We start from the raw sequence: 16,066 nt of genomic DNA, 5'->3' as shown, positions 1-16,066 counted from the left end.
TGGAGAGGTGAGGACACGCTGAAGTTCCTACAGCTATGGAGGGGAAGTGTCTGGATTAGAACTCATGTGTCCCTGTGTGAGAGCCCACGCTATTGACCAGGAACCCAGAGGCCTAGTGTAGCTCTGCTCCAGCCAGCCGTGTGACCTGGCGCAGATCTGGACCTTGTTCTCCCTTGTAAATGGGGGACAATGCTCTACCCAGCCACTTCCTGGGGCTGATGTGAAGATAGCACATGGTGACTGAGCTATAACTTGATGACGGAGGTGGTGGCTTTGACGTTCAGCCTCAGTCCTTCAGCTCCTGGAAGGACTGTTCTTGGCCCAGCTTCCAGCAATTGTATATTCCAGGGTGGCCATCAGCTCGAGGAGACTTGAGCCCCTCCTCGCTCACCAGCGTGCCCACCCTGGGGTGGCTTCCGGAGAACCGGGGTATCTCCGAGGACCAGTCCTTAGCAGAGCAGACCCAGGCACTGGCTTCTCAGGCCAGCCAGTTCCTGGCCAAGGTGAGTGGACTCCCAGCTTTGCCCCCGAGAGACTTAACTCACCTGGAGAACACAGAACCTCTGCCTGCTTGGGTGAGAGGCGCTCTGGGAGTCTCACTTGTCATTCCGCTGCCTCTGCACCGAGTTAACTCAGCCATCCCCAAAACATGAGCCCCTCCCTGGTTTTAGAGGCCACACAGCTCCAGCCTCCTCCTTGTCACCAGTGCTAGGTTTCACCCCCCTTTTTGGCAATGCATCTCATCAAAATCCCTCCACTTGTGCTTGGAAGTGTCTCTAGGCTGGCTCCCAGGAAACTGAGCTCTTTCAGAATTCTGGAAGGGTAATAGAATCTCCACTCTACCTTTTCCTCTTCAGGATAAGTTGCCTCACTTTCTTAGTTCATTTTATTAAATAAATCAATTCCTAGTTACTTCTCAAGGGTCTTTGTATCTTCATCAAACAGTCCAAGTAACCGTGAATTGTTTGCAGGTCTGTTTATAACTGTATATTGACTTTATTCCAGAAGTGGTTTAAAGTACCTTATGAAAATACATACGTTTTAGCCACATTCTGAAAACAGAAGTGAGAAAACTGGGGCAGAGAGGAAGTAAGGTAGAAAAAAATAAAATATGTGGAGTGAGTAAATAAAACGTTCTGTTGGACCCTAAGCACATTAGAGTCACACATTCAGCTTTGAGCTTCCTAGTTGCCAATGCCAAAAGAGAAATGCAATAGTTACATGCACCACCATGCCCATAAAACAAATTCTTTCAGAGAAGCACCACCATTCTATTCTTCCCTTCCCTCCTCTTCTCTCCCTTCCCCTCTCCTCTTCTCTTCTCTCCTTGCCTCACCTCCTCTTCCCTCCCCTCGCATCTCTCCTTCTTTCCCTTGCTTTACTGAAATATAATTCACATATCATGAGGTTGATTCATTTAAAGTGTATGCTTGCTTTAGTGGTTTTTAGTATATTCAGAGTTCTGCCACTATCACCACAGTCAGTTTTAGAACATTTTCATCACCCACTAAGAAACCTCATCTGTATTAGGCAGTCACTCCCCATCCCCTCTTCCCCCAGCCTCCGGCAGCTGCTCTTCTGCTTCCTGTCTTTATAGGCTTGCCTATTGTGGACGTCTCATAGCAATAGATTCATGCAATATTTGTCCTGTGTCTGACATCTGTCACTTACCATGATGTTTTCAAAGTTAATCCTTGTTGGAGTAGCACATACAAGTGCTTCATTTCATCTTCTTTTTTTTTTTTTTTTTTTTTTTTTTTTTGAGACAGAGTCTTGCTCTGTCGCCCAGCCTGGAGTGCAGTGGTGCAATCTTGGCTCACTGCAACCTCTGCTTCCAGAGTTCGAGCAATTCACCTGCCTCAAGCCTCCCTAGAAGCTGAAATTACAGGCACGCGCCACCATGCCCGGCTAATTTTTGTATTTTTAGTAGAGACGGGGTTTCACCATGTTGGCCAGGCTGGTCTCGAGCTCCTCACCTCAGGTGATCTGCCTGCCTCGGCCTCCCAAAGTGCTGGGATTACAGGCTTCGTTTCGTTTTGCCACCACCATTCTTGGTTCTGTAGCTGGAGACACATTTCTTCTTCGTCCTATGTGTTGTCCACAAAATAAAGCAATGTCAAATCATCACATTGAGCAGGAGCTGGGGCCTTAGCTAACCCCTCATGTCTTGTGCTGCACAGTCCAATTCAGAAGCTGCTGGCCGCAGGTAGCTGTTGAGTACTTGACATGGGCTGCTCTGAATTGAGACGTGCTGTGGGTATAAAACACATACCAGATTTCAGAGACTTAGAAATATAAAGTATCTCCCTATTTTTTTAGTATTGATTACATGTTGAAATGATATTTGGGGCTAAATAAAATATAAAAATTAATTTTACCTGTTTCTTTTTACATTCTCAATGTGGCTATGAGAAAATTATAAATTAAATGGTGTAGCTCACTTTATATTTCTATTTTATATATTATAAAATTATATAATATATGATTATATAATATACATTTCTATATTTCACACTGATCTAGAGCTTTCTTAAAACCGAACCTTACATCATCCCTTGCCTTTTTTTGTAATTAAACTTTTTTGAGCAGGTAATAGATGCCCATGATGAGGACCTTTGCACAGTACAGAGGGCGTATTGAGCAAAAAATAAATCTTTTCTCCAACCCATGCAAAAACGTTCAATGCACACACTTGCATTTATAGAAATTGTTGCATAAGCTACTGTACCTTGACTTTTTGAAGTCCTAAATTTGAATATTTATTTTTGGGTAGGCAACGAATTCACATTGTTCAAATTTCAAAGGATGCAAAGGACATGTAGTAGAAAAATCTACTTCTCATTCCTGTCTTCCAGCCACCCAGTTCTCCTTCCCAGAAACAATTCATATTTTAGTTTCTTGAATTCCTCTAGAGGTAGTATATCATATATAAGCACTGTATTTATCGTTTTCCTTTTTATTCTCCACATATTTTATACAGATGGTAGCATACCATAAACATTGCCCTGTACCTTGATTTGACACTGAAAAATAGGTCTTGGAGGCATTAATAGCTCAGAACATACACATGTACCTTCCTCTTGTTGATGGCTGCATACTATTCTACCAACAGGCATTTAGGCTATTTCTTGTCCCCTCCCTACTGTTCATGCTGCAGTAAATATCCTGACTCATTAGTCTTGATGCACATGAGTGACTTGCTTTGTTGTCAGTAAATTCCTGCAGGTTCCACTTTGATTTTTCTCAAGGCTGCCATGCCTGGGGCTGGTGGTAGAAGCTGTCCCAGCACCCACCTCTCCATGCTTAGCAGTTACCCCACATCCTGAGAACGGACCCAGCTCCTCTTACCAAAGCATAGATGTGGCTGGGTGTGGGAGTCTACAGGACTGGGTTAATGGAGCATATTTCCTTCCCCTCCCAATGTCCAGGTGGAGTCCTTTGAAAGACTGATACAGGCAGGACGTCTCATGCCCCAGGACCAACTCAAGGTACTGCCCAGTTCAGGAGCCAACCGTGGAACTGCCAGACAACCACTGTCTTCCATGGCTGTGTCTCCGAAGCCTCCTTTGCTGCAAGACAGAAAAGAGAATACCAGACACAGTGTCTCTTTTGGAGCAAACAGCTCCTGAGTAGCTTCTCATGATAATGACCATTATATCACAATAGTTACCAATTATGAAGCAAGGATGGTTGTGTGCCAGGGACTGTGGTAAACCCTAGAGTATGTTATTTTATTTGATCATCATCAAAACCCAGTGAAGCAGTTACAGTTATCACCCTCATTTAACTAGGATGGAACTGAAGCTCAGAGGGGTGACTCAAAGGCCCCACAGCTAGTAGGTAGCAGAGCCTGGAACCAGGTCTGTCTCTCTTTCAAATCCAGGGTCATAATCACTGCCCTGTACTGCTTTCCACAAATTATCCTGCCTCTCAGCAAGCAGAAAAAAGGCCTTTTCTTTTTTATCGCCTTTAAAAAAAATTATAAAATAGTTGCCAAAAGTTTGGAAACCCCATTAAAAAAAAGTGGTTGCTGGAGGGGAGACCCTTTATAGAATCCTTATTGGTGTATTTCCTTTGGAATTTGGAGTTTTAGATAACTGTGGTCATAAACACAATTTAGATTCCTGCTGCATCAGCCACGGTCCCAGTAAGGAACAAGTGGGGCTCTCAAGTCTGGGAGTGTAGGCGTCAAAGGAGAGAACTGTCTGCAAACGTGTGGGCAGCATCAGGGGACCCAACAAAGCCTGGGGAATCCCCAGGTGGTAGCATTAGCCGGGAGCTGGGCCCACTCTCAAGTCTCTCTCTTCCCACCCTGTGATCTCTCATAGGTCCCTCCCACTAGACAGACCCAACCAGAAGCCAGCAGGTAGACAGCCCTGATGCTCAAAGCACAGAGCAGGGTGGAGCTGAGAGAAGGTCTGGAGAGGCAAATGCAACACACCTAGTTTCTAAAAAAATGTTATGGCAGGAGTATTTTCCTGTGTGGTTACATAGATAACGTGTACACTTTCCAATCACAAAATACGTGATGTGTATCATGTAATATCATCCAGTGGACGACCAAGGACCTTGTAAACTAGAACTATTCATTTTTTTGCTCTCTGTTCTAATTCCCCCATATGCAGGGAAGTTGAGAGCTGTCGGAAGATTAGATGTGACCAGGGAATGAGTTTTAGGTTGTCCTTGGCCTCAGTCTGTCCTCAGAGTTGAGTGGCATGCGGATGGTAGTAAGACAGTGATATCAACCCCAATTCCTGCAGCTTTAGCCATTTATTACCTGTGATCCTCCTATGGGAGCCTAGCAGAATTGCTAGGACCACGAGCTCTGGGGCCAGAGGGCCTGGGCCCACATTCTGTCTCTACAACTCACTCACTCCATCACCTTCATCAACTGTGCCTCAGTTTCATCCTTTTTAAATGAAGATGATAAATCACCCCTCTCGTTATGATTATATTGAAGATTAAATAAATGCAAAGTGCTTTAGCCCAGGGCCTCAATGCTCAGTAAACATCCTCAATAATGTGATGGTGATGATAACATTATCGGTGTCGATAGTCTATAAGGATTTGGGGAAAGAGTGGCTAATTTTCTGAAGCCCACAGTTTTGCAAATCAAGAATGAGGATCCAGAGTCTCTCAAGTAAAGGGTCCTTATGGAGATATAGTGAGAGTATATTTGACACTGTGATAGCTATGACAGTTTGTGGTACATTCGGGTCCTTGTAAGTCTATGCAGGAAGGGCTGGTGCCCTCTGGAGCTGGTGCCAAGGCTCTAAGTTGTGTCTCTGTTGTGCCAGCCTGATGGCAGAGAGCTTGACCACGGCAGCTCTCCAGGGCAGGCAGCCTCCAGAGATCTCAACCTCAGCCTGTATCTTGCATGAACCCAGGGGCCCAGGTGCATCCCATGGCCTCCCGCAAGCTGTCTCATCCACTGTGTCTGCAGGGACAGGCCCTGCGGGGGCTGAGCACTCAAGTCTTCCTGGCTTTGTCTGGTTTCAGGGCTTCCAGCGGCTGAAGGCTGCCCATGCGGCCCTAGAGGAGGAGTACCTGAAGGCCTGCCGGGAGCAACACCCTGCCCAGCCGCTTGCCGGCTCCAAGGGGATGCCTGGAAGATTTGATCCTGGCAGGTACCTGCTGGGGTGGAAGGCCTGGAAGGACAGATGGGATGGGCCCCTGGGGTCCCTCAGTCTCCAGGAGGGAGGCACTTTGTCCTTATAATTTGTACACAGGGGAATAGAGAGAAATCTTATCCTAATTAGTATACATATCCAAATGGTGGCATGATCCAAAGCTAAGATTTGAGTCCCTTTGGACCCACGTGCTGAGAAGATGCCTTGAAACCCTTATTGGATGATGGTGAAACTGAGGCTAGATGGGGGTGGGATTTCTCTAAGGTCCCACAGCTTGTGGATGGCAGAGGGGACTTGGGCTGAGGCCTCCTGATTCTCAGTGGAACCTTCTTTCATGTTGCTTGTTTTGAGTTCTCACCATCATCTAAAGACTGATATTAAATGGACCCTAAGGGGGCATCCCCTGGAGTCTCTGCTGTGACACTCTGTTCCTGGACCTGCCTGATGTGGCTGCCATCTTGGGCTCCTGGCGCTGATGTTTCTGCATTCCAGGGAGCTGGAGGCAGAGATATACCGTCTGGGAAGTTGCCTGGAAGAGCTGAAGGAACACATAGACCAGACCCAGCAAGAGCCTGAGCCGCCCGGGTCAGACTCAGCTCTGGACAGCACCCCAGCCCTGCCCTGCCTCCGTCAGCCAATGCACCTGCCTGCTCCTTCCAGACAAGCCCCCATGCCAGCCATCAAGACCTCCTGCCCTGAGGTACCTCTTGGCTCAACCATATTGGGCTGTTCCCTTGTGCATTCATTTCTTCGTTAATTCATGTCTTCAGTACATATTACATATTTATGAAGTGTGTGCCATATGCCAGGACCCATGACACATGGTAGGGATTCAGTGGGATGGGAGGTGGCAGGGAAGGTGGCTTCTACCTTCACAGAGTTTTCTGTAGAGTTGAACTGGTTACAGTGATTTAGTTATAATTTTGATCAGTGCACTGAAGGAGAGTTATGGGGTTCTGTGAGAGTAGCAGGAGTAACATGACTGAATTTGAGGGAGGTCAGAGAAACTTTCCCTGAAGAAGTCCTGTTTAAATGAGACCTGAGACTAAGTAGGAATTACTAGAGACAGAAAGAGAAAACCCACCCAGCAGGGAAAACAGCTTGTGCAAAGGCCCTGTGGCTAGAGTATAGGAAGAGAAGGGAAAAATAGTCTGAGATGTGGCTGGAGAGGCAGGCAGGGGCCCCATGATGTAGGGGCTTGTGGGTGACATAGAGAGCATGGCCTTAAACTTTGCTGGATTTTCTGGGCAGGGGATGACATAAGATGACTTGTGGGTAGGCCAGTCTGAGGCTGGGGAGGTGGCAGGGCAAATGGAGAAGCATGTGTGGACTTGAGAGAGGTTGGGAAGGTATGTTTGAGTGGACTTGGAGTGGCCGTGAGAGGGAAGGGAGATACGGATGGCTCCAGGTTTCTAGCTTGTAGTACTTCACGGATGATGGGGTGAAACCTAGACAAGAGCCCTACATGAAAGGGGCTTTGTAGAAGGCTTTCTGGCCCACATCACAACCCATTGAGAGACAATCACTATCTCCGTTTTGCAGGTGAGCAAATTGAGTGTAGTGCGTTCACACAGATGACGGTGGGGTCTCTATGCCTCCCAACCCCTGTTGCCTGTGCTGCAAAGACTTGTCTGTTGAGGATGGGAGCAGGAAAGAGGGCCTGGCATGCTGGGTAGGGTGGGACACTGGTAGGACATCCCTGACAGCTGAGGTCATGCTGGTCCCATGGTTTGGGGAAAATCTTATGCTGTGCTCTGGCCTAGAGGGTAGGAAAACTCTACCAGGTGCCACTACATGCATGAATGGGGAGAAAACCTGAGTACAATATCTTGAGGGACCCTCAGGCTCCTGCAGTGAAGGTATTGCAGGGGGCTGGGGTGGCCATACTGGAATGGATGGGGGTCAGGAGAGTTAACTCTAGCAGGAAATCTAGGTTCAAATCTCAACTCTGCTCCTTGTTTCTGTTGACTTTGGGCAAATCATTTGAGCGTGAGTTACCTGTCTGTAAAATGGGTTGTAATAATCGTAGGTACTGGTGGGATTGTTGTGACATGATATCTGTATGGTGCCTGGCACACAGTAGGTGCTCAATTCATGGTAGCCAGTATCGAAGACCACACAGCCCAGTCTCCATAGTTTACACATGCATAAAAGGGTGGTGGGCTTAGTGAGTCTAATGTGCTTCTTACCCCTCAGCCCCCAGCACGAGCCTGGCAGGAGGTAAGTGCTTAAAAGTGGTGTTTAAGTATCTGTTGAATCTCTGTCTCTCCATCTTTCTGACCCCAGCCTGCTACCACCACTGCTGCCGCCAGCACTGGCTCCTGCCCATTGCATGTAAATGTGGAGGTGAGCTCTGGCAACAGTGAGGTGGAGGACAGGCCACAGGAGCCCCTGGCCCGACTCAGGCACAAGGAGCTGCAGATGGAGCAAGTTTACCATGGCCTCATGGAGCGGTGAGTGCCACCTGGCCCTGACCGGCATGTCTGGCCAGCAGCTGGATCTTGGCTGTCCCCCACTGGGCAGAGGTCATGCCCCTCTCTGTGTTCTTCTGCAGGTACCTCAGTGTGAAGTCTCTCCCAGAAGCTATGAGAATGGGGGAGGAGGAAGAAGGAGAGAAGGAGGAAGAGGAGGAGGAGGAGGAGGAGGAGGGGGGAGGTGACTCCCTGGAAGTTGATGGGGTGGCTGCAGCTCCAGGGAAAGCAGAGACCACCAGGGTCCTCCCAAGGCAGCACCCGGTGCAGGCTGAGAAAAGTCATGGGGCTCCCTTGGAGTAAGTCACTGAGCCTTTCCTGCGGAATGTTTGGTTCCACCCTAAAACCACAGGGGTGATCACTGTCAGAGTAAATAAGACAGCACTTCACAGTTTAGACATGGCTTACCTGTCCTGCCTCTTCAAGTGTGGAATGTATACAACTGATAGCCCTTGAAATGATTTTGGGTAGTGTGGGACATGATTTTCAGTAGGACACATGTAGTATTAAAGAACATTATTCTCAGCTGGGCACAGTGGCTCATGCCTGTAATCCCAGCATTGAGGGAGGCCAAGGCAGGTGGATCACTTGAGCCTAGGAGTTCAAGACTAGCCTGAGCAAGATGGCAAAGCCCCATCTCTACAAAAAACACATAAATTAGCCAGGCATGGTGGTACATGCCTATAGCCCTAGCTATTTGGGAAGCTGAAGCAGGTAGATCTCTTGAGCCCAGGAGGCGGAGGTTGCAGTGAGCTGAGATCGGGCCACTGCACTCCAGCCTGGGTGACAGTGTGAGACCCTGTCTCAAAAAAAAAGAAAAAAGAATATCATTCTCTTTTTCTGTCTCTGACCTTCTAATGATGCCAAGGAGAAAGTCTCAGTTAGGGCTGTGGTGTCTTTTTTTTTTTTTATACTTTAAGTTCTAGGGTACATGTGCACAACGTGCAGGTTTGTTACGTATGTATACATGTGCCATGTTGGTGTGCTGCACCCATTAACTCTTCATTTAATATTAGGTATGTCTCCTAATGCTATCCCTCCCCCCTCCCCCCACCCCACAACAGGCCCCGGTGTGTGATGTTCCCCTTCCTGTGTCCATGTGTTTTCAGTGTTCAGTTCCCACCTATGAGTGAGAACATGCGGTGTTTGGTTTTTTGTCCTTGCGATAGTTTGCTGAGAGCTGTGGTGTCTTTAATGCCTCTCTTGAACTTCTGTGGAAAAAGAGAGAGAGAGAGAGAGACACAGTATGAGAGCACACAAGGCCTACAGCATTTAGCAGGCAAATGGATCTATCTAGTATATGATAATATCCAGGTTTCTTATATTTATCCTCAAAGTTAGTTTCTGTTTGTCACATGACACACTGATCTTCTGTTTTGAATAGTGATCTAAAATCTTTGGAGTAGATGGAAGTTTATGGAAATGCCTAAAATAGGGAAGGTGGTATGCACACTCCTTAAGTCTGGGAAATGCTGCTTTAACATTTCCTCTTTGGTGTGTTGGGTGGGTTTTGTTGGTATCCACATTTTATAGTTGAGAAAAGTGAGGTTGACAAAGGGGAAGTGCCTTGCCGTAGGTCACACAGCTTGAAGGTGGCAGAACCAGGCTGGGCAGCCAGGGATGTCTGACTCCAGAGCTTGTGCCCTGGGCTGCTTGGCTCCCAGGATAGGCCAACCCCTGCATCAGGGCTGCCCGGCAGAGCTCAAGGATGGTCTTCTCTTCCCATGCCAGGGAGGCCACAGAGAAGATGGTATCTGTGAAGCCACCAGGTTTCCAGGCATCCCTGGCTAGAGACGGGCACATGTCAGGCCTGGGCAAGGCTGAGGCAGCCCCTCCAGGCCCTGGCATGCCACCCCACCCTCCAGGCACCAAGTCTGCAGCATCCCACCAAAGTAGTATGACCAGCCTGGAGGGAAGCGGCATCTCTGAGCGCCTTCCACAGAAGCCTTTGCACCAAGGCGGTGGGCCCCACCTGGAGGTAAGTCTCCACATGGGGAGAGTAAGTTAGACACTTGGATCCTGGGGATTCAAGCTCATCATGCAGACGGGAGCGTGATGCGATGTGTTAGCGGGTGGAGGTGGAGACCTGCCCAGCTCACACAGGTGGTGGTGGTGGGAGCAGTTGGACCCAGGTGTCCTGCCTCCTAGCTCCCAGCGTTTCTGTGGGACCTCATTGATCTAGACACATGGGGAAATGGGCCCAGAACCTCAGGGTCATTCCTGGGTCTTCTCAACTTTCTGCTTCTGGGTCTTTCCTTGTGCTATTCCTTCTTGGAATACTTGCTGCTCCTGTCCCTGCCAGCCACAATCCCACCTGACATGCAGGACTTAGGCCCAGTGCCACCCCCCAAACCTGTCCCTCTTCCAGAGCTCTCATTCCTCCTCTGAGAGCTTGCAACCCATTGCTTCCACTTCTCTGAGCCTGCGCATCACAGCTGGAGAGGCTAGTTCTATGCTCTCTAGAGCAGACATCGCTGCTGCAAAGTCACAGGCCACTGCGGAAATGTGACTGTCATAGAACAATGCATATATATGCATGCGTATGCACTTATGCACAAACACACACACACACACACACACACACGCTTCTGTAGTCCTAACGAGCCCATGGTCAGGATTCTCTGCACTAGACATGAACTCAGCGAGGGTAGGCACCTGTGTTGCTCTCTTTGTGTTCTTTGTGCCATGTGTTAAACCCAGCGGGTAGGACCTGTACATATTTGATGGTTTCGTTTTTCCAATGCCTTGGGCCTGAGCATTTCCACTGTCAGATAAAACCATAGTATTCCAAGCCTAAGCCAGGAGACACTGGAAATAAGGCTTTCTCCCTCTCCCCTTGCTAGTCCTTGTTCATGGCCTTGTCTCTCCCAAGGGCTCTGGCTGCCACCCTCAGGGAGGCAGCACTTGCTGAGGGTCCTCCTGGGGTGCAGAGTCCCTGCCAGTAGCCAGATTCTTGTGCTGAGGCCTGAGAGCCTGAGGCCCCTCACTCCTGGGCCTGGCTGTTGGGAGCTGGGCCAGCATCCCTGGGGTGTGAGCCTCTGGGAGGTGAGGCCAGGCCAGGATTTGGGAAAGGCTTCCCAGTGTGCCTTGGACACATTCCTCAGACATAAAGGGATACTGCCTCTTTCAGGAGACCTGGATGGCGTTCCCGGAGACAGACAGTGGCTTTGTGGGCTCAGAAACAAGCAGAGTTTCACCCCTCACCCAGACTCCAGAGCACCGGCTCTCCCACATCAGGTATCCTGGGATCCCGCCATTGTCGCGTCAGTGCCACATTCCTGGGACAGCCTGGGAATCACAGTGCCCGTGATGGCCCAGAATAAGAGAGGATGGTCTGTCCATTCACAGGGCCTCATTTCATCCCCCAACCGTGATTTCTTGTTCCCATGTTATTGACAGAGGAAACAGAGCTTCAGAGAGGGGAGTGACTAGTCCAGCCTCAATTAGCGACAGACTGGGAAATTCATTTTTGTTGAGCAAATGAACGGGTGAATGAATAAAAACTACAGGGAGGGCACTGTGAGGTGAACAGAAGACAAGGAGAAAGGGCACTCAGGGTGGCTACATGGAACCCAAAGGGAAGGGAGAAGGCGGAGGGGACAGGGGTGAAGAGTGGAGGGATGGAGCCTCCAAAGCTGGGTGCAGGCCCTTCAGGAGGCCCACATGGCAACCCAAGGGTGCATGCAAAGGAAGGATTAGAAATCCTGTTTCTCTTTATGTATTCTACACATAAACTGAGCTGTATTATTTTGCATATTGGATTGGCCAGTGTACAGTTTATAAAGAAGTGGGCATCTAATGTGTGTGTGTCCTTGGAAATATTGTACCACCCGAGATGCAAAGTTGCAAAGGGTGGGAGCTTATTGGGTTAGCATGTGGAGGGGCTCAGATGCCGCCGCCTGAGTGTCTCGGTCTGGGTGACCTCTGTGTGTCCCTTCCTCCACGGTCCCCCAGCACAGCAGTAACATTAGCCCAGCCCTTTGCTGCATCTGTGCCCAGGGATGGAGCTTCCTACCCCAAGGCCAGGGGTTCTCTGATCCCCAGAAGAGCCACAGAGCCCAGCACACCCCGGAGCCCAGCACAGAGGCACCTCTCCAGCCCAAGTGGGCCTCTCCAGCAGAGGGCACCCAACTTCAGCCTGGAGCGGACGTTGGCAGCCGAGATGGGTGAGTGCAAGAGTCTGGCTTGGCCAGAACTGCATGGATTGAAAAATCAAACAGAAAAACTTGCAGAACCCTTTAGGATATGACATATTAGCCAGGTTCATTGTACTGAAATTTGAAATTACAGATAAGGTGGACAAAAGGGAACAAAAGAAAAAAGAATACTCTGGAACCCATCAGTGCTGACGTTTTGGTATAGAACCCGTGAGCTGTTCTCTGTGCCGATGTAAATGTGTGTTTGTTTACGCATACTGTCATGCACTGCATAGCAACGTTTTGTTCAACGACAGACAGCATGCACGGCAGTGGTCCCATAAGATTTTCATGGAGCTGAAAATTCCTTTGGTAGTGATGTTGCAGTCATTGCAGGGCAATGTAGGGACCAGCCCCACAGGGTCGGTGGGTCTCTCCCTGTGTGCGGTGACAAGAGAGTGTAGAAATAAAGACACAAGACAAAGAGATAAAAGAAAAGGCAGCTGGGCCCAGGGGACCACTACCACCAACGCGTGGAGACCGGTAGTGGCCCCGAATGTCTGGCTTTGCTGTTATTTATTGTATACAAAGCAAAAGGGGCAGGGTAAAGAATGTGAGTCTTCTCCAATGATAGGTAAGGTCACATGGGTCACGTGTCCACTGGACGGGGGCCCTTCCCTGCCTGGCATCCGAGGCAGAGAGAGAGAGAAGACAAAGAGAAAGACAGCTTACACCATTATTTCTACATATCAGAGACCTTTAGTACTTTCACTAATTTACTACTGCTATCTAGAAAGCAGAGCCAGGTGTACAGGATGGAACATGAAGGTGGACTAAGAGCGTGACCATTGAAGCACAGCATCACAGGGAGACGGTTAGGCCTCCGGATAACTGTGGGAAAACCTGACTGGTGTCAGGCCCTCCACAAGAGGTGGAGGAGCAGAGTCTTCTCTAAACTCCCCCGGGGAAAAGGTGACTCCCTTTCCCGGTCTGCCAAGTAGTGAGTGTTATTGCTTGACACCTTTTTGCTACCGCTAGACCAAGGTCCGCCTGGCGACGGGCATCTTCCCAGATGCTGGCGTCACCGCTAGACCAAGGAGCCCTCTGGTGGCCCTGTCCAGGCATAACAGAAGGCTTGCACTCCTGTCTTCTGGTCACACCTCACTATGTCCTCTCAGCTCCTATCTCTGTATGGTCTGGTTTTTCCTAGGTTATGATTATAGAGCAGGGATTATTATAATATTGGGATAAAGAGTAATTATTACCAACTAATGATTAATGATATTCATATATAATCATATCTAAGATCTATATCTGGTATAACTATTCTTGTTTTATATTTTATTATACTGGGACAGCTCGTGTCCTCGGTCTCTTGCCTCGGCACCTGGGTGGCTTGCCGCCCACAGGGCAATACTTCACTCACATGTTTGTGGTGATGCTGGTGGAAGCAAACCTACTGTGCTGCCGGTCACATGAAAGTACAGTACCGGCCGGGCACAGCGGCTCCTGCCTGTCATCCCAGCACTTTGGGAGGCCGAGGCAGGTAGATCACCTGAGGTCAGGAGTTCAAGACCAGCCTGGCCAACATGGTGAAACCCCGTCTCTACTAAAAATACAAAAAATTAGCCAGGTGTGGTGGCAGGTGCCTATAATCCTGGCTACTCGGGAGGCTGAGGCAGGAGAATTGCTTGAACCTGGGAGGTGGAGGTTGCAGTGAGCTGCGATCGCGCCATTACACTCCAGCGTGGGCGACAGAGTGAGACTCTGTCTCAAGAAAAATAAAAGTACAGCACAGGCTGGGCATGGTGGCTCATGCCTGTAATCTCAGCACTTTGGGAGGCCAAGGTGGGAGGATCACTTAAGGCCAGGATCACCTGTGGCCAACGTGACAAAACCCCATCTCTATTAAAAACACAAAAATTAGCCGGGCGTGGTGGCTTACGACTGTAATCCCAGCTACTCAGGAGGCTGAGGCATGAGAATTGCTTGAACCCGGGAGGCGGAGGCAGAGGTTTCAGCGAGCCGAGATCGCACCACTGCACACCAGCCTGGGTGACAGAGCAAGACTCTGTCTCAAAAAAAAAAAAAAAAAAAAGTACAGTATAGCACCTACAATTATGTACAGTACATAATACTTGATAACTAATGACTGTGTTACTGGATTATGTATTTACTATACTTTTTATCATTATTTTAGAGTGTATTTCTTCCACTTATTTTAAAAACGTTAACTATTAAATAGCCTCAGGTAGTCCTTCGGGAGGTATTCCAGAAGAAGGCGTTGTTATCACAGATGACAGAGCTATTATTGCCCCGGAAGAACAAGATGTGGAGGTAGAAGACAGGGATATTGATGACCCTGACCCTGTACAGACCTAGGCTAATGTGTGTGTATGTCTGTGTGTGTGTGTGTGTCTGTGTGTGTGTGTGTCTGTGTGTGTGTGTGTGTGTGTGTCTTAGTTTCTAACAGAAAAGTTTTTAAAGTTTTTTTAAAAAAAAGTTAAAAATAGAAAAAAGCTTATAAGGATATCAAGAAAGAAAATATTTTTTACTTTACAATGTATTTTAAGTTAAATGTTATTACGAAAGAGTCAGAGGTTAAAAACCATTTAAAAGCTTATAAAGTAAAAATGTTACTTAAGTTAAACTTGATTATTGAAGAAAAACTTTTTATGAATGTTGTAAATTTAGCCTAAGTGTATGGTGTTTATAAAGTCTACAGCAGTATACAGTAATGTCCTAGGCCTTCACATTCACTCACCACTCACTCACTGACTGAGTCACCCAGAGCAACTTCCAGTCCTGTGAGCTCCATTCATGGTAAGGACCCTTTACAGGTGTACCATTTTAAAAATCTTTTATACCATATTTTTATGGGCTCTTTTCTATGTTTAGATACACAAATACTTACCATTGTGTTACAGATACCTACAGTATTCAGCAGGCAATGTTGTAGAGGTTTGTAACCTAGAAGTAATGGGCTATTTCATCTACCTCACATATGTAGTAGGTGTGGGTAATTTATGATGTTTGTGACATGGTGAAACCGAATAACAGTGTGTTTCCGTGAACTTATAGCCAATATTAAGTGATGCATGACTATACTTAAAACAGAAATGAGGCCGGGCACAGTGGCTCACGCCTGTAATCCTAACACTTTGGGAGGCTGAGGCAGGTGGATCACCTGAGGTCAGAAGCTCAAGACCACCCTGGCGAACATGGCAAAACCCCATCTCCACTAAAAATACAAAAATTAACCAGGCGTGATGGCGGGTACCTATAATCCCAGCTACTCAGGAAGCTGAGGCAGGAGAATGGCTTGAACCCGGGGGCGGAGGTTGCAGTGAGCTGAGATTGCGCCACTTCACTTCAGCCTGGGCGAAAGAGCAAAACTCCGTTTCAAAAAAACATACAAAAAAAACAAAAAATGAGATCATTTTATATGTGAATATTTGACGACCTCCTTTTTTCATTAAATTGTGTTATGAACACTTTCCATGTCTGTAAAATCTATATGTGATTCAGTTTTTGACCTTTAGAAATACACATGAATTATTGAAATTAAAAAACACCGGAAAGTATTTAAATTGATGAGTTTTTACAAGGTGAACAGAGACCAAGAAACTCAACGTGATCTGAACCCCAGAACCCCATGAAGCCCCCTTCAGTCACTACCTGCTCCCCAAACGTAACCACTGTTCTGACTTCTGACACCTCAGATTAGCTTTGCCTAAAAGGTTCATCATTTTTTTTTTTTTTTTTGAGACGGAGTCTCACTCTGTTGTCCAGGCTGGAGTGCAATGGTGCAATCTGTGCTCACTGCAAT

The 16,066-nt window shown here is 47.8% G+C and overlaps 1 protein-coding gene across 4 annotated transcripts in view; it reads left to right on the top strand.

Annotated features, from left to right (window-relative positions):
- Nucleotides 1–16,066, top strand: part of AKNA (AT-hook transcription factor) — a 63,609-nt gene that overhangs the window by 30,802 nt on the left and 16,741 nt on the right. For 3 of the 4 annotated variants that reach the window (XM_030817685.1, XM_030817684.1, XM_030817686.1), the window contains 9 exons: nucleotides 349–503; nucleotides 3,429–3,488; nucleotides 5,500–5,627; nucleotides 6,123–6,330; nucleotides 7,917–8,083; nucleotides 8,185–8,400; nucleotides 9,833–10,079; nucleotides 11,232–11,338; nucleotides 12,056–12,267. In XM_030817685.1, coding sequence (XP_030673545.1) covers nucleotides 349–503; nucleotides 3,429–3,488; nucleotides 5,500–5,627; nucleotides 6,123–6,330; nucleotides 7,917–8,083; nucleotides 8,185–8,400; nucleotides 9,833–10,079; nucleotides 11,232–11,338; nucleotides 12,056–12,267 — 1,500 coding nt within the window. The remainder of the gene's footprint in view (nucleotides 1–348; nucleotides 504–3,428; nucleotides 3,489–5,499; nucleotides 5,628–6,122; nucleotides 6,331–7,916; nucleotides 8,084–8,184; nucleotides 8,401–9,832; nucleotides 10,080–11,231; nucleotides 11,339–12,055; nucleotides 12,268–16,066) is intronic. The other variant, XM_030817687.1, reaches the window with a different exon arrangement.

The sequence above is a fragment of the Nomascus leucogenys genome, chromosome 8, assembly GCF_006542625.1.
Source record: "Nomascus leucogenys isolate Asia chromosome 8, Asia_NLE_v1, whole genome shotgun sequence".
In the NCBI taxonomy this organism is placed as follows: domain Eukaryota; kingdom Metazoa; phylum Chordata; class Mammalia; order Primates; family Hylobatidae; genus Nomascus; species Nomascus leucogenys.
Note: the sequence above shows the minus strand (reverse complement) of the source record. Positions and strands in the feature narration are given on the sequence as shown.